The following is a 24480-nucleotide window of genomic DNA, read 5'->3' on the forward strand; positions in this document are numbered from 1 at the left end:
TGTTAGTGACGTACAATTGCTTGATCATGATCAAAGACAGGCAGCCAAAGACGTCCATGGTTTATCTATTATTCCGGATCAGTTAAGAAGACGTGAAAAGATTTTATTTTCGCTGATGATGTTATAAAAATAGTAAACTCCAACGATTCCTGTATGATTTTATTCAAAAGATTGTGGTTTTTATTATAATTCATATTCTAGTTAATATCTATTTCTCAAACATGCATATCCAGTGTTTATTTTTTTATCTGTTTTTTTCCTGTGCCTCAGATTAAAAAGATATTATCTTATTAATATTTCATACTCAGTTTTTTACTTAATCATTTTTAAATGTAATACTTATTGAAAATATTGTTTACTCGTGCTATTACTATTGCTTGTTGTAGTTTGATCATAGCTTGAATTTACAGTTTTATTCAATGTCCGAATTAAAATGATTGAACATAATTAATTCGTGTGTAGTTCATTTCCACCAAACTTCCAAATGTTATATATTCCAAAATCTTGTTCACCTTGATTTTTTTATAAAGTAAAATCTGGTCATCAAGTTAAAAGTGGAGAACATATTAATGGTATTTTTGCTTCTTAGGTAGAATTACTGTGACATTGTCGCAGAACGTTACAGAATTTTTGTAGAAAGATTTTTGTTTAGGAGGGAAAATTTTTGGTTTTCCTTTCTGCATAATTTTTCGAAAAATGTTTTTTTTTTCTGAAGAATTTTTTTTAGTAGGGTGATCTGGGGTAATTTCTGATCAAAAAATGCAAACATGTATTTTGTGAAAAAAATATTCTAGATAGAATTTTAATATTTACTGGAAGTTTGAGGGTTTATGAGATGAGTCCTATGCTACCTTCTTTTGTTTGAAAATCTATTTAGAATTTAAAGATTTTAAGTGATCAGGAATTACCCCTTCTCTTGATCATTTCTGAGGTAATTCCTGATCACTTCTGGGGTAATTACTGATCACCAGTTTTTATAGTAAAGGGGCTGTTTAAAAATAATTATACATTGATAATTTACAAATAAGACATCAAGATCAAACAAAGAAACCAAAAATACATGTTTAAGCAGCTAATGAAACGATTTATGTAAAAGCAAGAATAAAGATTAACGCTTTAAATTTTCAAAAAATCTTAGCATTGTGCCATGCATTTTAGGCAAGCAGCCAACTCATTCTCAAGTTCTGCTGGAATATAAGAGAGATTACTTTTGCTGGACTTTTTAACTTCATTAAGTGAGAGTGTAAAGTTAGGTAAGGTATGTCAACTCAACAGCTCTGGCAGCAGCTTTCGCANTGTTGTAGTTTGATCATAGCTTGAATTTACAGTTTTATTCAATGTCCGAATTAAAATGATTGAACATAATTAATTCGTGTGTAGTTCATTTCCACCAAACTTCCAAATGTTATATATTCCAAAATCTTGTTCACCTTGATTTTTTTATAAAGTAAAATCTGGTCATCAAGTTAAAAGTGGAAAACATATTAATGGTATTTTTGCTTCTTAGGTAGAATTACTGCGACATTGTCGCAGAACGTTACAGAATTTTTGTAGAAAGATTTTTGCTTTGGAGGGAAAAATTTTTGGTTTTCCTTTCTGCATAATTTTTCGAAAAATGTTTTTTTTTTTTTTGTGCAGAATTTTTTTTTAGTAGGGTGATCTGGGGTAATTCCTGATCAAAAAATCCAAACATGTATTTTGTGAAAAAAATATTCTAGATAGAATTTTGATATTTACTGGAAGTTTGAGGGTTTATGAGATGAGTCCTATGTTACCTTCTTTTGTTTGAAAATCTAATTAGAATTTAAAGATTTTAAATTTTTAGTGATCAGGAATTACCCCTTCTCTTGATCATTTCTGAGGTAATTCCTCACTTCTGGGGTAATTACTGATCACCAGTTTTTATAGTAAAGGGGCTGTTTAAAAATAATTATACATTGGTAATTTACAAATAAGACATCAAGATCAAACAAATAAACCAAAAATACATGTTTAAGCAGCTAATGAAACGATTTATTTAAAAGCAAGAATAAAGATTAACACTTTAAATTTTCAAAAAATCTTTGCATTGTGCCATACATTTTAGGCAAGCAGCCAACTCATTCTCAAGTTCTACTGGAATATAAGAGAGAGTTCCCACATGGGTTACTTTTGCTGGACTTTTTAACTTCATTTAGTGAGAGTGTAAAGTTAAGTAAGGTATGTCAACAGCTCTCACACTGAAATTTTCATTTTCAATCATTAAAAGAAATTCACTGATTTTCCTTTCTAGAAGCTTAGTATCCTTTTCAGGCTTATAATTTCTCACCATATTTATATTAGGTTAATTTATAAACTTAACAATTATTCTAACAATGTACACACGTAAAATTAAGGAAGGTAAGACAAACCAGAAATGGTGCAAATCAGAACACATTTGTCTTGTATAGAGTTAAAAACAAATTTTGTGATTACAGTTAAAATATGTTTTATAGTTGTTCCACTTAATAAATATGAATTGTTACTTAAGAAAAGACAATTAGCTATTTTTTCATACTGTTTATAAGAAGAAATGACAATGATCAGGAATTACCCCAGTGATCAATAATTACCCCATCTGTAGGGGGCAACATTTGATATATTTTCCTACAATCAATAATAATGTTTACAGTAGATGTGAAACAATTAAACAAAAGCTTACACTATTTTTTTTATCAAAGAAAAATAAAGTAACTCAAAATATTTATTATTAAGAGAAGGAGAGGGATCTTTGCAGAAATGTGCATTATTTGAAACCCATCTTTGATATGGAAAATACAGAAAGCAGTTTAAAGAATACTTATTTTGTTAGATTAAACAAAAACTATTATTAAGTAAATGTAGTTATACTTTAGTAAAGGGTACAAGCATTCTTGTCCATGTCTCAAATTTAAAAAATAATAATTCTTTTAAAATAAAACTTAGGTGATCATTATTTACCCCAGAAACAGAGTGATCGTGAATTTCCCCGGGTCACCCTATATGTCTTCTTGAGTGTCAGAGAAGAAAGAAATAATAATCATTTTTTCTATTCTCATTTGAGATTTTTTTAAAAAATCGGCAATGACTGGCTTCAGCTAGAATTTCAAATTAATAATATAGAATAAAATAATTGCGAAAGTTTAAAAGATAGTTCACTCTAGAAATGATGCTCTTTCTTTCTTTAATGAACACCATATTTTATAAATACTTATTTGAGTATCTCTTTTTTTAAGGAGTCTTATTCGCGTGATTCGTGATATTAATTTTGGGAGTTAATGTACGAATTTGAATTTATTATCGTTTAATTTTTTTACGAATTTTAATTTTTTTAATAATTTGCAGAATTCAAAAAAGGAAATAATTAGTGCATTTTTCCACCTACAAAATGCGAGAATATCGCCTATAATATTAAAATTTTAAAAAAAATTTGTTTTCTCAATTACAATTTTTTATACATTTTTGTTCTATGCTTTCTTCTGTAAACACAATGTTTCTGTTACTTTAAATTAGTAATTATTATAATTGAAAGTATCTTAAACCAAAATATTAGTGCTTGGGAAGTTTCACAAAAAGCAGGAAAAAGTTCTGCTTCAGGACTTCTTAGATCAATTCAATTCAACTACATAATGATCATTGATTTCTTTACTGTAGTGTCTGTTCCAACTAACTTGTTACTAGAAATTATTAAAATACTTTAAAAGGATATTTCTCATGCCCAATTCTTAATTTAGATTCCTAAAATAATCTACTTAAAAATGAGATAACTTTAAAAACAATCAATGATTGATATCCATTTTAAAAAAAACTTGAGGTATTTTTTTTTCTATTTGAAGTAAGTGCCTGTGAACGGAACCAGCATGTGACAGACGTCTTCAGATTTTCGTCGTTGCCAAAACGCTCAGAGGAGGACAGGAATTTCTTTGAGGTGCAAGAAAACTGGAAAGTTGGCTAGGAGGGCTGTAGGGTGGATGATCAAACAACTCCAAGCCAAATTCCGTCAAAACAGCTGCTGGGCGTCATGTCGTATGTGGAGAAGTATTGTCATGGAGGAGCTCAACACTTGCAGTAAGCATTCCACGACTCTTGTTTTGAATGGCACGTCACAATTTCCACAGTGTTTTCACAGTAACGGTAGACGTCTGCCACATGTGCTGGTTCCGTTCACAGGCGGCAGAGTTCTACGACAGAGGGATACAAAAGTTGATCCCACGATGTAACAAGTGTCTCAATTCTGGTGTGGCTATGTTGAAAAATAGCTGAAACATTGCTGTACTAGTTGCCAATAAGTATTTTCCTGAAAGTGTGAGTTCTTTTTTTTAATAAATTAGGGAAACTTACTTTCTGGATGCACCTCAAATTTCTGAATAGTTAATTATTTTATTGTTGAACATTTAATGATTAACTCAAAAAATGATCAGTACTATTTTTTAGCAGTAAATATTAGTTTAAATTTAAATATATAAAATTTAATGTAGTACAAAAAAATTCCCTTTATATTTACTTTCCCTTTATATTTACTCTTTTAAAAAAATATTGCTTCCTGATTTTACTTTTATACGAAATATCGAAACCTATTGTAATGTTTTATTTTTAAATGGATTGTCCCTTGTTTTCATAAATATAAGTATGTACTTATTATTTTTAGTTTACATTAGGGGTACACAACCTGCGGCCCGCCAACCCTTAATGCTCGGCCCGCGGTAGAAAACTGTTTGCTACCATGTCACTTATTTTGCATGTTTAATGTAATACGTGGGAGTCCGCTTGTGCATATGCTGAGCTGGGTTTCGTGAGATTCTTGCACTCTCATGTGCAACTCTGTTGCATTTTGCAAGATATTCTCAATGTCAGGCTTCATTTTCCACTTTCTGATATTGAACCGAAAAATCTCTTGATCATTTTATAATGGCTAATATAATCAAGAAAGGAGTTCTTTGTCAGAAACTAGTTATTTTATCATGTAAAGTTTTTGAAAATTATTTTGCATTTTGTTAGTGTACATAGTGCTTAAAAATATTTTTTGAGTGCTTAAGAAGTACTTAAAAGGTGCTTATTTTGTTGAAACATTTAACTACGTACCCTACTTTGTCTCCGGAAAAATCTGTTTGGTATGGAGTGTAGCACTGCTATACAAGCCTCATACTGTTCATGGGGGTGTCCAGAAGTTCTTGTGGCAACAAAGTACGTTAACTCACATCATTAGCTTTTAACTCCTGAACTGCCTTAGGAGGGAGTTCCGTTGTTCAGCGGCTATTCCAGGACCATCCCAAACATGTTCAGTAGGATCGAGATCAGGAGACTTTTAAGAAGGGCTAACTCATACATCAAAAGTCCTCTTAAAGAAAATCATACACAATTTGAGTTCTATATGTCCGCTCATTTTCACCTTTGTAAAAGATGTCTGGGCCAGTAGTACCACCCCTGAACATAGGCTTCAAGGAACTCATCACTCTAGCGATGTGTGGTGGCACAAAAGCCCAACATTATGTTGACAAGGATTCCTTTACCATCAAATCTGTGAATTTATTTTATATTGTTGTTTCTAATACCACTTGCCACACGGCAAGCCTGTTTGGTGAAACCGAGCAAATTTAAGGCAGAGTGTGCGTTTCTTGTTTTTCAGTGGTGCCATCTATGGCCAAGTATTTGACTTCTGCCACACTCATATGTCACACCCATTTATACGGCGAACCCATTCAATCATCCACAGATCGTAATTCTGACCTGAATCAGAGAAAACCCGATCTCCAATCCAGTAGCCCTAGACGTTTTGATTTGTTATGGGAACATGAAGGACTTTTGCGAATTGGCAGATTTTGTCACTGAAAAGAACGCACCCGCATTCTTGTGTCTTGTTCTGATGCGTGTCAGCAACATCCAGGCTATCCTTAGATTCAGTCAAAAAGACGCGGCCGATGGCTGATCAAAAAAGCCCCCTTTTGCTAGAGGTCTATATCTGTTTGCCTACAAATTCTTATTTCAGACACAGAGGCAAGGCCACAAATAAGCTTAGAAGCCCTTTTAAGCTTATGTCAATGTGAGCTTAATTGCCTAGTAGTTTTTTTTTTAATATGAAATTACGACCACCATTGTCTTCTCAGATATAAGGCGTCAAGAAAGTGAGAGGGCACAAAAGTCGTCACAGGGACGAATGTCAAGAAGAGAGGGGCAATCAGATAGATGCTCCCCAGTCATAGACGAAGGCTGTAGCAGATTTAGTGTTACCCAGGGTGCACCACGAGGATGCCTGCCACACTACACCCAAATTGCCTAGTAGTGATGACAATACCATTTGTTTAAAATTGGTTCCACTACCTGGATACCACTTTCAGTGCCACTTGTAGCCATCAAACCAACTCCGCTTCAGTCTGATCAGGTTCAAATAGGTCAAGGAATCATCTTGCTGTTGTTGTAGTTTGACCTGAATCATGCCATCACTTTTATGTCGCACTAGAGCTGCACAATGGGCTATTGGTGTTGGTTTGGGAAAAATCCCTGAAGATGATCTGAAGACATGCCATTGCGATTTTGATCTTCTGAAGAGGATCTACCATTTGTTTGAAATTGGTTCCACTAGCTGGATACCAGTTTCAATGCCACTCGTAGCAATGAAACCAACTCCGCTTCAGGCTGATCAGGTTCAAATAGCTCTCCATCTCAAGGAATCATCTTGTTGTTGTTGTAGTTCATTTACGTCGCACTAAAGCTGCTCAATGGGCTATTGGTGTCACTCTGGGATACATCCCTGAGGATGATCTGAAGACATGCCATCATGATTTTGATCCTCTGCAGAGGGGTTTGGTAGCCCAATGACCTGCGTGTGAAGTCGAGCACTTTACGGTTGAACAGTTTAACAAGGGCCCATACCACACTGTCCCTACACAGACTGATCAAAGTGGTCACCCACCTGCGCACTGACCGCAGCCAGTTATGCTTGACTTCGGTGATCTACTGGGAACCGTATCTTAACATGTCTTATGCAATTATGGGACTCTTTCTTACTGCAAACAGGATAATCTGGTTTTATTATTTTTTTTAATACAATAATCACTAAACTGTAGGCAGAAATTCCAGATGCTATAACTTACTTTATTACAGTTGTGCAGCAAAAACTACCAATAAACAACTACTTTTTCACTGTTGTTGTTGCTGTACCCATTCTTCAAAATATATAATAAGCAAATTCTTTCAATTTTATTGGTAGCAATTTAGAATTATTTTGAAAAAAAAATTTTGCCACCTTAATTTTGAACATCAGGTTACAATCCTGAGAAAACTTGGGGTGTAGCAGAAAGATTTTGTGTGATTTGTTTTAACTTGATAAATGAAAATATTCTGTTTTGATTGACAGTTTTCAATATTTTATTTGAAAGTTTTCATTGTGAATTGCAAAAACTGGGCGTGTTTTGTTCAATTGTATGTACTGTGACGTAGCTGGGTAAATAAGAATAAGTTACCTTGAAAAAGAGTTTCAAGAAATAAGTTACCTTGAAAAAGAGTGAAATTCTGTAAGTAGCTTTATAAAAGATGAATGTTTCGGATGACAAATAAACAGACCCTGCCAAAGTCAGAATGTTTTGAAACCTAAAACTTGAATATTATGTTTTGTATCAGTGCCTTATATTTAACAAAAATAATAAGAAAATATAATGATTTTTGTTTTCAATAACAATACTTTTCTATGTTTTTGTATATAAAAGGACTTGATATTCAAATGTGTTTTCATAAATTTATTGGCATTTAATGTATTATTTTCCTTTTTATTTTCCATTAGGTTGTTATTTTCTTTGAAGGCTATGTCTGTAATAATCCGACTTCAAAATCTGCCTCTTTCGGCTAAATCGTCTGATATACGTCACTTCTTTCGGGGTTTGCATATTCCAGATGGCGGTGTGCACATTGTCGGTGGTGACAAGGGGGATGCTTTCATTGCTTTCAATTCGGATGAGGATGCTCGCATTGCTATGAGGAAAGATCGTGGTAAAATTAAAGACTCCAAAATCAAACTCTTATTAAGCAGCTACATGGAAATGCAGCATGCCATTGAACGAATCACGAAGTACGAGTCTTTGATTCCTTCTAGTAAGTATAAAAGCTATGGACACTCCAGGCAAAGTCCTCTTCGTGGTCGTGATCGAAGCTCGCAAAGAAATCACCGTGAAAATTACGGATCTCACTCACCTCGTGAAGATCGCTACAGTAGAAGAAGCCATTCACCTAGGAGGTCGAGATCCCCTTACGAACGATCACGTTCTTCCAATTATCGAAGATCTTCGCCGCCTCGTCAAAGTAGTCCTAACTCGAGAGGCATTTCACCTTTCGGCAGCACTTGTGACAGTTATGCAGATTCCTTTAGATCTGATAATAAAAGAAGTTACCATGATTCCAAATACGACGAACGTACTCGAAATATCAAAACTGGTCCTGATTCACCGAACAGTCTTGCAACCAGCGAGGAACAGCGTCAGTTAGAAGAAAGGATTGCAAAAGCATTGAACACCGGATTCGTCGAAAGCGCCTTCGGCATGAGCTCGTGTGGAGACGATAAATCCGGGATGAGCAAACAAATTCCTCCCCTCACTGTGGAACCATACCCTAAACCCGTGCAGACTTTTGGAGAAGGGTTTTTCGGCGCCATCCCAGACTTGATGGGAAATCAGCCGTCAGTTGCGGCTATGTCTAACTTTATTCCTGGTGTGAATCCTTTGGCTGGTGTTCCAGAATTTCAAGCTTTTCCTCCCCCTCCTTTCGTTGCTGTTTCCTCCGTGCAGCAATCTTTCATCCCCTTCACTGGATATTATATTACGATCTCGGGATTAGATCCCCTCTGGACAAACAGTGATTTGCAAGCCATGCTGAAAGGAATATTTGCCCCGCAGGATAACATCAGGTGGGAGGTGGACGATTCCGGCTTCAAGACTGGGACAGCGTTCCTGAAGTTGATGAATAAAGAAGATTTCAATCAGATCTTAGCTCAAGCAACATATATTTTCAATAACAAAATCATCACAGTGAGCGAGTGTCCGAACAGTGTCTATGAGAAATATTTCCCGCCTCCTTCCGTTCCACCCCTTCCTGGACAAGCCATCATTCAAGACGCTGAGCTCTACTACAAAATTAAAGGCTTGCCCTTCACCATCACTCACGAGGAGATAATGCATTTCTTTTACGGATTTCAAATCGCTGATGTCTATTTGGAGTGTTTGCCGTCCGGAAAAATGACAGGCGAGGGTTACATATGTTTCACCAACATGGCTGACTACGAGAGGGCTCGTTTGATGCACGGAAAGAAACTCGGCCTCGCATTCATCGAAATGATACCTTGCACCAGACAGGAAATGATGGACACCAAGGGAAGAAATAATGGATTTTTCAATCCTAGTTTATATCTCCCCCTGCACACTCCCGCGGCGTTCGAGAAGCCGCCTGGACCGAAGCGGCCTCTGTGCGCTCTGCTCACTGGATTGCCGTTTTTCATAAAAATCTCCTTGATGTCTGCATTCTTCGAAGAACACGGAGGGGTGAAACCCGATGCCTTACACCTTTTGGTCAGTTACAAGCGAAAACCCACCGGCAGGGGGTTTGCGGAATTTACGAATATCAGAGACTTTGATGCCGCCCTTAAATGCCATGGTCAGAAAATTGGCCAGAACATGATTTGCGTGAAGCAGGTTTTGTACGATGAAATGACCAAAATACTGAGCACTCACAAAGCCAAGCATGATTATGCAGATAAATCATCCTCTAATTTAGTCCAGGTGGGAAATTTACCGGCAAAATCTCCTCATGTATGGGACCCTCCCAATCGATCCTTTCGTGATAATTCGAATTTGATCTCAGTACAGAACAATTCCTTTCATAAAGGTGCAGGAAGTCCCACTGGTTTTCAACATTCATTTAAAAAAAATGATCGTAACATGGATTATTCTGCAAATAGAGACCATGGTGAAGAGGTGAGATCTTCGTCAAATAGAGAACACAGTGAAGAGAGGAGATTTCAGAATTCTTCTTCAAATAGAGGTCGCAATGAAGAGGAGAGATTTCAGCCTCCTTCAAATAGAGGCTATGGTGAAGAGGAGAGATTTCAGTCTCCTTCAAATAGAGGCCACAATGAAGAGAAGAGATTTCAGTCTCCTTTAAATAGAGGCCACAATGAAGAGGAGAGATTTCAGAGTTCTCCTTCAAATAGAGGCCACAACGAAGAGAAGAGATTTCAATCTGACATCGATGAAGATTACCTCAGAGGTAAAGCAAACGAGGAATATTTCGATTCAAGATCCAAGGAGGATCTGAGGATGCCAGTAAAGTTTGAAGTAAAAATCAAGCAATCTGTTGCAAAAAACACAAAGGCGGATGAAGCTTTTGATAGATCTGTCAAAAACAATCCCACCCTTAAACTCTCCAAGTTGACTCCAGAAAAAGAAATTGAAATTGTGAAAGTAATTTCCCACAAAACCGTCAAAGAAGCTCGGAGGAAAGATTCAGAGGAAAGGTGCGAGTCCCCTGCTGCATATGAAAAAATGGGGGATTTCGGTAAGAAGAACAGTTTTAAAAGAGGTGAAGAACGAAAAAAACTAGAAAAATATTCTTCGGATGAGGTAGATGTGGATTACTCTGATCCACCTGAAAGGTATCGTCATCAATCTCGTTCGCCTTCTCGAAAGCACAGGAAAAGCTACAAAGACAAGTACATCAATGATGACATATTTGGTGAAGTGATTGTGGAAATGAGTAACGTTCATCCTCTCGTTCGAAGTCCGGATCTTTTAGATTTTTTTCACAGCTTTGATGTGACAGAAGACAGGATGATTCGCAGGTACAGTGACATGGGAGAGCCCCTCGGTGACATTCGAGTGACGTTTTTAAGTTTGCGGGAAGCTGAGAAAGCGGTCAAGTATCTCAGTGGTCAGTATTTGAACGGGATTCCCGTGAGCTTGTTTATAGTTAAACAGAAGTATTGTTGAACAATTCAGAAACTTGAAAGATATTTTGGATAAGTAGTTACAGTGTACATTTTAGTGTGTGTATTTTATTCTGTATGAAACATGATAATCTATTTTTCAAAGTACAAAGATCAACTTTTTTGTAAAAAAAAAAATGTGGGCTTATAAGTAGTAGTTTTCAGAACCACACGCAAGTGTTAGAATTTGATTTAAAAAAATTTTAACAATGCCTTGTATCGTCCACCTGATATAAAAATGAAAGGAACAAGTTAAAATCCTTTTAAAATTCTCAGAATCAGTCTGAAAAACTCTTCTTAGAAATTTGAAATGGATGCAAGATGTTCAATTGATTTGACAAGAAAAAAAAACCTCAAGAAGAACAAAACCAGCAATGGAACTTAGGATTTCACTTTCCTATTCCACACAAAACTGTACTTTGCTACTTAGGATTAATAATAGTTTAATAGTTTTCTATAGACATCAGAGTAAATTTTTACAGCTGTTAATTTAATTTACAGTGTCAGACATCATCATTGCACCATCTATAATGACGTAAAAAATAGATTTTTTTAAAGATTGTTGATGTCCATTCTGTTAGACCACACAAGTATTAGAATTTCATTAAAAAAAAATTTAACAATGCCTTGTTATCATCCACCTGATATAAAAATAGAAGGAACAAGTTAAGATCCCTTTAAAATTCTCAGAATCAGTCAGAAAAACTCTTCTTAGAAATTTGAAAAGGAAGCAAGGTGTTCAATTGATTTGACAAAAGACCTCAAGGAGAACAAAACCAGCAATGGAACTTAGGATTTCACTTTCCTGTTCCACACAAAACTGTACTTGCTACTTAGGATTAATAATAGCTTCAAGACATTTTTCAGTGATATGTTCTGAGTATAGTGCTATAGACATCAGAATAAATTTTTGCAGCTGTTAATTTAATTAACAGTGTCAGGCATCATCATTGCACCATCTACAATGTCATAAAAAATAGATTTTTTTAAGATAGTTGATGTTCATTGCATTAAAATGAAGATGCTCTGTGAAATTTTCTTGTGCCTTTAGTATGACAATGAATTTGATATTATTAAGTGGGGGATACTATGATATTTTTTTAACAACCAGTAGAAAAGAAATATAAATTGTTATAGGTTCTGTTTTGATTTTAAATATTTATGGATTTCTTTTTGATTTTGAGTATCCTTTGTACATTACCATGTTACATCTATTGGAACAGCATCTCTTTTAGAATGTTTAGTCCTGAAAATTAAAACCAGATGAAAACAACACTCATGCTAAAAATTCTCTGATCATAATATCCCCCCCCCCCGAGCACAGTTTTTTAAGTTTGAAATTTTGCCAAAAATGTTAGTGTTTTTCTCTCTCTCTCTNTTTTTTTTTTTTTTTTTTTTTTTTTTTTTTTTTTTTTTTTTTTTTTTTTTAGTGATTTGTTGATTATTTGATTTTAGACAATTCTTAAATAAACTATCGCTGGTAGTTTATCAGGTTTGCCACTCCACAGTGAGAACAGGGAAAACCTGAAAAATCCGGGAAATTTAAAAATCACCTAAAATAACAAGGAAAAGCGTGGAAAAATTATAAAAAGTATAGATATTTATATATACACTTTTTTTTAAATTTAAACTTTACTCGTAATAAAAAAAGGATTACAAACTTAATGTATCATTTCCAATATTTGGCAGCACAGTGGTTGAGAATCACTGTTGTAGGCGGTTGTGTTGCTTATTATCAAATTGTTTAAACAAAAATAATTGACAGCACAAACTTGTTATCCAAAAATGGACTGTAACCTTGTTTTCAATTAAATATTTTATCTATTCTATTGCTAAAATGTAAATACAGTCAAACCCCGATATAGTGAACGAAATGTTCGGTCCCGTGCCTTGCTATACATGTGTAATGTTATTTTTTGTTTATATAGTGAACCAAAAAAGTGAGGAAGTTGGATATAATGAACTTTTTTCTGTTTTCAACTGATTTTTTTAAAAAATTTGTTGTAATAATTTTATAATTTCTACTTCAAATTAAATGCATATACCGATTTTCAAAACCATCTGTAGAGGGGAATGTAGCGATATGCATTTTTTCTTGTTTGCTTCTTTTATCTCACTTTCCCATCCTTAAACAAACCAAGCAGATGTTTCCAACCCAGGCAGACGATGCACCTGTAAGGTGTCAGTCGGATCAATATGCATTTTCTGTCAAAGGGAATGAGAAATTATTCATTATTGGTCAAAGGGTTGGACACTAATATGTGTTGATAAGGCTCTCATTTCAACTCATTTTTGTTCTCAGTAGAAGAGTAATGAAAAATAACAAATTTTTTGCTGCTACACAATATTTTTCAGTCATTTATTTGAATAATGTGTAATAAAAGGGAGGAGTTTGGAAACCACTAGTTAAATTTTTTTAGAAACGGATATAGTGAACTCCCGGTTATAGTGAACCAAAATTTCGGTCCCTTGAAGGTTCACTATAGCGGGGTTTGACTGTATAAACTTCCTTCAGTTCTTATAATATATGCAGTTTACTTCATTTTTCTGTACCTATAAATTTCTTTGCACCTTTTATATCCCATAATCCTTCAATTTTGCCCAAGACTTTTACAGTAAGTGTCCTGCTTATTATTAGATTTTGGAATGAATACTTGGGACAAATAAAGAAAATTTTAATGGATTATTATCAGTTCAAACTTGGCAAAGTAAAGAAATAATAAAATCATTTAGATAATATGTAGAGACAAATTTGCCCTTTTTTTTTATTTATGAAATTAAGAGTTGTATTTTAACTATGTGCATAGCTGCCAACATACATAGGCAAAAATCAAGTAGATTTTACAAAATAATATAAATTTCATGATAACTGTAGCAAAATGTGCTAAATATTTTAGACACGGCGAATTTTAGGGATTTTTATCGACATCAAAATAGAAAAAGTGCACTATTTCCCAGTCATAATTGGCACTAAATATGCTTGAAATGTTGTGAATTATGTTTGCTCGTAATTTTGAATAGGCATATAATTCATATGAAATAATTAAGATTTTTTAATATGTGTAAAAAGGGAGTTCTGAATAAAAATAAACCGAACATTTTAGAACAAAAAGAGTTTCGAACTGATTTTTATAAATGAGGATTGCTTCATTATATATTAGCAATACTTATTTAAATATTCAAGCAATAATCTGTATAAAAATTATATTTCAATAGCAATTTTTATAAAACGTACTCAATTTTAGGGAATTTTCTAAAATGTACAAAAACCAGGCAAATTTTTATTAAACCAGGAGAAACTGGAAAAATCCAGTAGAGTTGGCAGCTATGTATGTGCTATTTTGAATTTGCCAGAGATGATCATGCTCAGAAAAAATCCGGATTTCCAGACATTTGGCTAATTGCTATTCAGAAAATCTAGGTCCTGAAGTTCCTAGAAATCATCGTTTACATTTATGTATTAAAATTCTCGCATATTTTATTTAAAAACATTGGAAATAGAATTTATACTTGGCATTTCTTTCATTTGTAAAAATTTTTTTCTGGTAGAATAATAAATGTGATTAGAGGTAAAAGTAAACTTATAAATAATTATTCATTTAAATTATACTGCATATAATTTATTTAGAATTTCATGTTTTGAAAATATAAATGATTTAAAATTATAAAGACATTATTTTTTTGAAATGCAACATTAATGATTTTACTCAAGAAATTTCCAGGTTTTTTAAGCTGGGCTCACAATCACCCTTGACTTGCCGAAAATTAAGCATTTACCATACCTATGCACTTTTAATTTTAAGGTAGCTTGAATTTCTGTTTATTCTTGTTCTAAATATTCAAATTAGTATATCTGGATCAAGAAAGATGTGTATTAAAAAAAGATTATAGATTGTTTTAATATTGTATTGAACTAAATTTTGGGATTTTATTTTTTAAAAATTAAGGCTAATTTTATAATTTAGGAGGTTAAAAATTTTGATACAAAAAATTTCCTTGTGCCAACAAGATATGCTGTTCTTACAGAGTGAGTAACATGATGGTGTATTTTAATTTTTGAAGTGTTGTCTTTTTTTTTTTTTTTTTTTTGTATATGGATGTTTAAAATAAGGGTTATGATATTATTATTATTTTTTTTTTAGTGTCCATTAGTAATAGCTAAAACATTTTTTTTTTAAAAAATAAATAAATTTAGTTTCCTCAAAGATATTTTGAATATTCAGAATAATGCATATTACAAGTGATCAAACTAGTCATTAAAGGAGAGATAAAAATCATCCTTTCAGAAGATGTCAACCACTTCTCTCTTTTATACTCATCTCACACATATAGTATGGAACAATGCCCGAAGAAAGAGATTAAAAAAATAGTAATTCTTATCTGGCAAATGTGGAATCCAAAATGCTGGTATCTTAATTCAGTTTCATCTCATGTTGCTGTTAATGCTTGTGTGCTTTAAAGAAAAATTTTATATTGCAATTTAACTTCATGATGCGCTTTCCAGAGAGCAGTTACAGAGGAATTTCATTATTTTGTTGTTTCACGTAGAAGGTCCTATCACACACTTTCAAGACAAAATCTTCATTTATGAATGATACTTTTGTAAAAGTTTGCTCAGAACTCTGATAAGGAAAGCTTTGGTTTGACCACTATGCATCTGTAAAGTTGACTTCATTTTTCATGCGCGAAAAGGTTCCAGACATCTGTTCCACTTCATTTTAATCTCATGGAAAGCTTTGTTTTGACCATTATACGCATCTTAACATGTGCTATTAAATTGACCTCATCAGAAAATGAAAGCCACTTTTAAGGACTGTCCATGCATTGAAGGGTTGCAGAAATCTGTTCCACTTCATTTTAATCTCATGGAAACAAGCTTTATTCCTTAATATAGTTGCCACGTTATGGAAAGCTTTGATTTGACCATTATAGGCATCTTAACATGTGCTATTAAATTGACCTCATCAGAAAATGAAAGCCACTTTTAAGGACTGTCCATACATTGAAGGGTTGCAGACATCTGTTCCACTTCATTTTAATTCCAGGATGCTCTATTATTCAGTTGTTCATGATAGAAGGTTGTACTACTTACTTTCTTCCCACGTATTATCTAAAGCTATTCCTGTTCGAAATATTGCTATAGAGTTGGGAGTGCAGCATTGTCCAGAATGTCCACATACATCTCCGAGTTCATATTTTCAACCACAGGAACTAACGGACACGGGCTAAACCACGAGAAGCACCCCCACACCATTATGCTTCTTCCACCCTAACAACTGTATCTCAGGATACTTTTGGCCGGATAGTGTATACTTGCCATAAACTTTGCATTGACAGAAAGTAAAGTTTTACCATAACAACCGGGTGCCCGGATACTTATGGCCGGATAGTGTATACTTGCCATAAACTTTGCATTGACAGAAAGTAAAATTTTAGCATAACAACCGGGTGTCCGGATACATTTGGCCAGATAATGTATACTTGCCATAAACTTTGCATTGACAGAAAGTAAAATTTTAGCATAACAACCGGGTGTCCGGATACATTTGGCCAGATTGTGTATACTTGCCGTAAACTTTACATTGACAGAAAGTAAAGTTTTACCATAACAACCGAGTGTCCGATACTTTTGGCCGTATAGTGTATACTTGCCATAAACTTTGCATTGACAGAAAGTAAAGTTTTACCATAACAACCGGGTGTCCGGATACTTATGGCCAGATAGTGTATACTTGTCATAAACTTAGCATTGACAGAAAGTAAAGTTTTACCATTACAACCGAGTGTCCGGATAGTGTATACTAACTATAAACTTTGCATTGACAGAAAGTGAAGTTTTACCCTGAAATTAAAGATTGGTATGAATATACACATTCGTTGCGTTTATTAAGCTGTAAATGACTGATATAGCTGTCTTTACTTAGACGTTCTGCTTTAGACAATTCTCTAGATGAGTAAGTATGATTTTGTGACTGCACAAAATTGTTCACTCTGTGCAACCTACACTGAATTCATCTGTAAGGTGTTTTAGAATTTATTTGCTGTATTGTTTTACAGATTTCTGTTGTAACTCTTGACCTCTTTATTTGATCTTTCTTATACTGACTGAATATATACTTGTATATGCCCAAAATCTGGCAAATCCTAAGATTCACCAAAGTGACTCAGCAATTCCAGATCTGTTGTAACTCTTGACCTCTTTATTTGATCTTACAGTATACTGACTGAATATATACTTGTAAATGCCCAAAATCTGGCAAATCCTAGGATTCACCAAAGAGGTTCGGCAATTCCCAGATTTTACCTCAAAGACTCGGTAAAAAATCGAAATGGGATCTTAAAATTAGGATTTACTAGACTTTGGGTTTTTACCTTAACAAATAAACCTATTGTTGTAATGCATTATTTATCTTTTTTAAATCTCTCAGGGCCATTAACAAAATTATGAATTATATTTATAAAATGTGTGTACAGGGTGCATAGCATTTTTGAAAAGTGCTTAAAGGTGCTTACTTTTGATTAATGTTTTTTAAAAGCCCTTAAAGGTGTTTTTTTATTTGGTGTTTGTAAAAAGTGCTTAATTTTTTATCTTTTAAGAAGAGATTTTTTTCTTTGTCGTATCGATTGTCATTCTAAATTACAAAAAAATGCATGATTTTTATCATTTTCTCTGCAATATATATCAGAAACTAGTTATTTTATCATGATTATCTAAAATGTTTTTGAATTTTATCGATTTTATGTTTATAAATTAAGAATTTTAATAGGATAGAAAAAATAATTTTTGTTACTTCACATGTCCTAGTTATGAATTTTTTTTTATTGGAAAGTGATTAAAAATATTTTTTGAGTGCTTAAAAAGTACTTAAAATGTACTTATTTTTTGATAAAAAAAATCTGGCTATGCACCCTGGTTTAACATTTATAGAGAAAATAAGGAATGTTATTCTTGTGTGTTATGAAACATAGCATAACATCCTTATTAGAATTTTCTGATAACAAATTACTTTAATTTAAAATTATTTAATAATGACGTGTGCTTGCTTCTTCACATGATTTTTATTGAATATCGGAAATATACATTTTTGCCATGGTGATAATTTATATTCCTGATATTCTGCTTGCTCGATAGGGGTGCTCATTTGTCATTGTAGGCTGCATGTTCTCTGCACCCATAATTAAAATAAAGAATTCAGTTTTAATTGTAACCTCTCTAAATATCTTATTCTGAAATTAAATTGCTTGAAGTAGTAATTGTCCCCATGGCAGAATCACGGCGACATTGTCGCAGAACGTTACATAGCATTCTTTTGAAAAGCAAAAAACTCTTCATTTCTTGTAGAAACAGTACTTTTCTTTTCTTAGGGCTGATAGTGCTCCGAAAAAAAATCCAGATTTTTTGCTAACAGTAATCTGGAAGTTTCCAGAGATCAAAGGTCCAGGCGTTTAAAAAAAATCATTGATCACAGAAGTTTCCGGAAATCAAATTTTCAAGGGTAGAACTTAAAAACACAGTTTATTTTATTTGTTTGTAAGGAAGAGCCAGAGAGATACTTTATAAGCATATATTCATGATTAATATTCATTTTTTATCAGTAAATAGCTGTTATAAACATAAACTCAAGACAGAAAGACATATTTGTAAATTTTAATTACTTCTCTAGGTCATCATAAGTATGTGTAAAATTTTAAATATATTTTAAGTAAACTAAGAAATATTGAGAAAAAGGAAAAAAAACCTTGTTTAAATTTTCTTCAATTTAAACTTTTTTTCCTGGAAATTTTCCTGGAATTTCGACGTGAGATCACCCCTGTTTTCTATAGAAATTTACACATAATATTTGAATGATGCATTTAGAAAATCACTTTTTGACCGACTAGATTTACGCCGATAGTGTCGTCTTTCGATTCTATTTTCGGCAGTTATTGATATTGATTTTCAAGTGGATTTTAAATATCCCAATATATTTCATACAATATGGGGAATTTGAATATTTACTTTTTAAGGCAATAATTCTATCAAATTTTTGGCAGTTATTGTTATTGATTTCTCTATAGTTTTTAAATCCGACATTATTTATCACAACAACCTAATCTCGAAACTAAACATGCATTTGAGGAGCCCAATTCGCGTGAGTTCGTAGTCGATCTTTTTTCCGGCAATTATTTCTACGTATTTCATGTTTTGTTTTTTTCATTGCAATGATTATTTATAAAATGCGAAGAAGGAAGTGATTTGTGCGTTCCCCCCAACAAAATGCAAAATTATTACCATGTTCAATTAAAAAAAATTTATAAAGTTTTTTTTCTCTGTAATCTCAGCGCTTTTTTTTTAAATTGATAACATATATGTTTGTTATTATTAAAAATATCTTGCAGAAAGATATTGTTGCTAGAGGGTTTGTTGCAGACAGCTCGAAAAAATTCTGCCACAGGGGTAATTGTGTGAAATTGGAATAATTTGATTTGGGGAAGGAATAAGAAAAAACACACTGTTTATTGTATTCAATATAATTTTATACACTATATTAGATAATTTCTTAAATAATTGGAGTAATTTCAATCTGTAATTTTAATAATCAATGACAGCACTAGTTATAGTGAGCATTTATTTTTTCAGGTTGCATGTGTATGTATGATTAAATCTCTAAATTATTCTTAGTTCTTGAATTCACATAGTTTATGTACATCTTTAAATAATTTAATAATAGTTCATTGTAAGAAAGTGAATTTTTTACAACCAAGCTTTATCTATATTTATGTCTAAAAATTCTTTTGTGTAAAATGCAGGATTCATAACGATATTGGAAAATTTTCAAAATTTATGTAAAACAGTGTTAGTTTATTTTCAAAATTAAAAAAGTAACAGAAACATAAGATTACAAAAAAATATTAGTTTATTTTTAAAAAAAATTGAAATACAAGAAAGACAAGTGACTTATTTAAGTTATGTAGGAGGTTTCATAGTAAACATTTATTTTATTTTGACAATTTTCTTTTTAAATTTCTAATGTGAAAAACCTTAGAAAAGTAATTTTATGTGGAGTAATTACATATCATGTTGTTTGTTACAAAAATTGAAATAATTCGATCATTTCGGTAGATAAAAATGATTTATTTATTAATTTTGTCGTTTTTATTTATCATTCATTTAAAAATTGCCTATTCTGATAGTGTGAGAAAATAACAAAGCTGTACTACGTTTGATTTTTTTTCTTCAAGATTTTATGATAATTTAATTGATAAATTATAAATTACCATAACTGACCCACTAGGGGAACCTCACCAACTGTTTTCACCAAATTTTATAATTTTTGGTTCATTGTAAAATTTTTATTGTGTAAAAAAAATTATTATTAGATATTTAATAAAGTATCAGCATTTGCACACTGAAAGAGACGTGCCACGTGTGTGAAAATGCTTTTGCTACTCGTGCAAATTGCCAACAGCGTGTCAGCAGGTTCTTAGTTCCGATTTATGTGAGGCACGACATATTTAAGACCTCACAGTGAGTTGTAGTCTAATGTTTAACTTTTTTAGTTATATAATTATGCATTTTATTAATTTGAGAGAACCTCAAAACAAAAAAAAATTACTATGATACACAATGAGTTTCAATCTTCACATAAATTCGATTATTTTGTAGTGCAATAAAAACAATATCAATTTGTCTTTAAAAAAATTATGATAAAGTGTATAATATTTTTGAATTAAAAAAAGCATTCGAAGTTTTGTAAACTTTGTCATCTTTAATAAAATTAAATTATAGCAGGATTTCAGATTTTCCTTGGGAAAACTAATTTTATAATTTTTTACTGTATTTTAATGATACAGTCGAACTTCTATAACACGAAAGCTGGACTGTCATAATTATTTCATGTAAACCGAATTGCGTCTTTTCCTATACATCATGAAAACAATTTATCTATTAATTTATGTTATGTACTACATTAACCCTTTAACGATCGATGAATTATCAAGAAAATGGTCATAAAAGTGCCTATTTTACCAAATACACGTATTAGATTAGTGCTGACATCTAGTTTAAAATAAACTATCTACAATTACCTTAAAAATATCCTGGTACTGCCATCTGGTGTGTAAAATGAGAAATAAAATGTTTTCCGGGCAAAAGAAGTGAATTAATGTTATTTTTATTATCACTTTACTACTGAACATTCCGGCCCGGAAATTTCTTGGGAGTGAGAAATAGAGGGCGAAACCTCACCTCGTCATTTTCACGGGAGCGAGAAGGAATGGGTTAATTGATTGCTGACTCACAGGAACAAACATGTGTTTCATATAAAGCAATATTTCAAGTGGAGCGGTTTCGCTTCTTAAATTTTTGAACTACATTTGTTTTTAACATGTTTTTGTTAAGAAAATTAAAAATATAAAAGTGTAATGTGAAATGTTTTTTATTGAAAGGCAGGGATATGCAAAGAATTATCAAATTTGGTGATTTCATGAAGTTCCCTTGTTAGATTCATGCCAATCTGTTTGTATTGGCTTTGTTTTTACTCAGATCCGCTTCATCTTTTTTTTTTTATATATATATATTTGCTGGTTGAAATTTGCTCCAATTTAAGGAGTTCTCTTATTAGCATATAAAATGAATGGTGGAAAAAGAATATATTTTGCTGCTTCTAAAGTTGGCATACGTGAAAAAGTATTTTAAGAAATGGCCGGTGCTTATTGTGTTGATAATAACTTGTTAAGCATCTGTTTTAAGAGTCCAACTATGATTTGTTATATATATTATACACTGACTTTTAACATTGTTACTGAATTGCAGTTTTTTCTTTGCGGCTAGCAGCCATGATAATACAATTTGCCCTGAACAAAATGTAAACTTGTCTTATAGTTACAAAGTTGTTAACCAGCATGTTGTTATGCTTTCACGAGCAATCGGAGATGGCATCACTCAAAATATTGCTTTGGGTCAGTTGGTGGCAACTTTAAGCCACTGATTTAATCAGTGATGGATGATAACTTATGTTTGTTACACCTCAGATGTTCATTGCATCCTGTACAAAATATGCATGCATATTCATAAAATGTACACATCACTGTATTTATAATATGTGTTATAAATGTAATCGACTAAATGAATAAAAAAACATGTTCATTATTCTTGTTTAATAAGACATTATAGTCATGTCATTATTTGTACTGTCAGAACTTCCAGTTCATGCCAAATTGGATTGTTTGACTTTAGTACGAGGAGAGACTGAAAATAAATTCCCCCTTTCCCAGGAAATGGAACAGCCCTGTTGAATGGGGAAAGACAGTATAGTTCGAGCGTGATCGTGCTGAAGGCCCTTTCTGGTACCACATTTTTGTCGCTGGACTTTTTGTAGGTTAAAACCATCAATGCTTGGAGTACTATTTTATTTTATAATTTATGACCGTCGTTAAACAGCCGACCCAATTTTTTGGGCTTATAACTACTAATGTTCAACTCCGTAGCCTTGTCATTTTGAACCCAATCCAGAAGACGAGAGAACTCCTGGACCCAGTATTGGGATAAATTTGCCTTTGTGGAGGACTTTTTTGATGAAACTAACCCGCATTTGCGTTACATGGAGAGGAAGACCACGAGAGCCCCCTACGGTTAGTCTGACGGCAAAGGGACTAAACCCACGATCCGTCTACCACTGTGGTCGGTGCAAGCCGTGTACTGAATTCGTATCGACCAGCCATCACCGGGATCGAACCCCGGTTCACCTCATTGGAAGGGGAAAGCTCTTTCCCCTGAGCCATCGCGGCACTCAGAGTACTATTACACCTTGTGGAAATAGAAGAAAGATATTTGAGGCTTTCTCTCAGCTGGTTTACAGTGAGAAACACACACTATTGCAAATCTTGGTTGAGAATACTATACAGTCCAAATCGCAAATCCAGTGAATTCCATCCATTTGAAGAAGAATCTCGTGTTTAGCGCTTTGGAAAGACTCAAGCTGTAAGCAATTCGTAGCTTCTTCCACGTGCAAAGCCTTTGTTTTTGCATCCTGGTAGGCTCTTTGAAACTTATATTTACAGTCGAACCTCTATTTAACGAAGTTGCTAAATCCCGATAATAAATTCGTTAAATAGAAAATCGCCTTTTGAAATGATTAAACAACACAATACAGGTTTTAAATTCATAAACACTGGACATAATTAAAAAAGCAATGCATACACCTTTATCTTGTAAACTAGTATCTACTGTTTATTTTATAATTCTTAACCCTAAAAGAAATCTGCATGGAAAGCAAGAATAGAGCAAAACATCCAGTGTTACACTATCACGCTACATACATTTTCAACTAAAAACAGCTAAATTTATGCATAAAATTTTGATTGTGTTTATTTGCTGTATAAAATTACAACAGCAAAGTAATTTTAAGTGGAATCCGTTGAATAGAAAATCGCCTTTTAAACGCCACAACACTTCAAATCATGGGTTGCAAAAACTGTGTGAATCGATCTTTGTCGTCGGATTGGTTTTCAAATCCTGCTTATGTACGTGTTTCACAAAATACTTTTCCTTCCTCAGCATTCATAAAATCACCGTCAAGCTAGTAATTGTACGTTAATAATATAAAAATACTTTAAATTATTATTATGTAAATACATTAATGTCTGCTAGTGAAAATAAAAGCAGCGGTCGCCATAGCAACGCACTGTTTACTATTACTCTTGAACACAGTTAGAAAGTGTGTGTACGCCATCAAGCCCAAACTAAGACCCATTTTGCCAATGGGTAAAAAAAAGATCACACATGGGAAGTCATCAATCATTATTTACTGAAAGGACTGAATAATATTTTACTTTCTTTCACTTTTTTTTAAGATCTGCGTAACGTTTACTGATAAGAGTTTAAGTAAATTGAAAATTATAAAGTCATTATTCAGCTGTTATAAAAAAGTTAATTTCGATTGCGAAATTACATCTTTATAATCAGCAAGTGGAGCTATTTAGGGACACTTTTTTTTTAATGATATCTTCTTTAAACTGCTATTTAGAGCTCTGAATATTTTAAAATTTATACAATATATATATATATGCACAATTTTTTTAAGGTAAGTAAAACTTTATTTTAAATTTTAGAGAAATTTAAAATAAAAATGTTTCTGTGCCAAAAAGTCATTACCTTGAGCACTTTGGTTACTTCTGGAGCGGGGTAGCTTTGAGATGCCTAACTTAAATCAACTACATACTAAATTGTAGCACATAGCAAGTTATGATATCAAATATACACAAAAAATTTCAAACTATCCCTACAAATTTTCAAAGTGTAATCTACCGAAAATAGGGGGAAAGAAAATCTGAAACAAAAGTATATAATTTAATAATAACTATAAGTATAATTCATTATTACAACTCCTATCATTATTAGTAATTCTATCAGTAATGAGATTCTTCCGCGGATTTCCGCTTTTTTTNTTTTTTATCAAACATCGATTTTCGTATTTACCTGATTTAAAAGTTGAACGTTGCTATTCTTATTCAGGCGATTTAAATATTGTACATTGCGA

The 24480-nt window shown here is 32.8% G+C and overlaps 1 protein-coding gene across 2 annotated transcripts; it reads left to right on the forward strand.

Moving 5' to 3' along the window:
- The first annotated feature begins 39 nt into the window (after positions 1-39).
- LOC107457124 (RNA-binding protein 12) lies at positions 40-12715 on the forward strand. Of its 2 annotated transcripts, XM_071186385.1 has the most exons (3): positions 40-151; positions 3834-4302; positions 7775-12715. In XM_071186385.1, the coding sequence occupies exon 3, from the start codon at positions 7797-7799 to the stop codon at positions 10962-10964; it is 3168 nt and encodes a 1055-aa protein (XP_071042486.1). In that variant the 5' UTR covers positions 40-151; positions 3834-4302; positions 7775-7796; the 3' UTR covers positions 10965-12715. The 2 variants fall into 2 exon arrangements, with proteins under 2 accessions (XP_071042486.1, XP_015930687.2); XM_016075201.3 differs by lacking the exon at positions 3834-4302.
- The last annotated feature ends 11765 nt before the right edge of the window (positions 12716-24480 follow it).

This window comes from Parasteatoda tepidariorum, chromosome 10, assembly GCF_043381705.1.
Source record: "Parasteatoda tepidariorum isolate YZ-2023 chromosome 10, CAS_Ptep_4.0, whole genome shotgun sequence".
NCBI classification, from domain to species: Eukaryota; Metazoa; Arthropoda; class Arachnida; order Araneae; family Theridiidae; genus Parasteatoda; species Parasteatoda tepidariorum.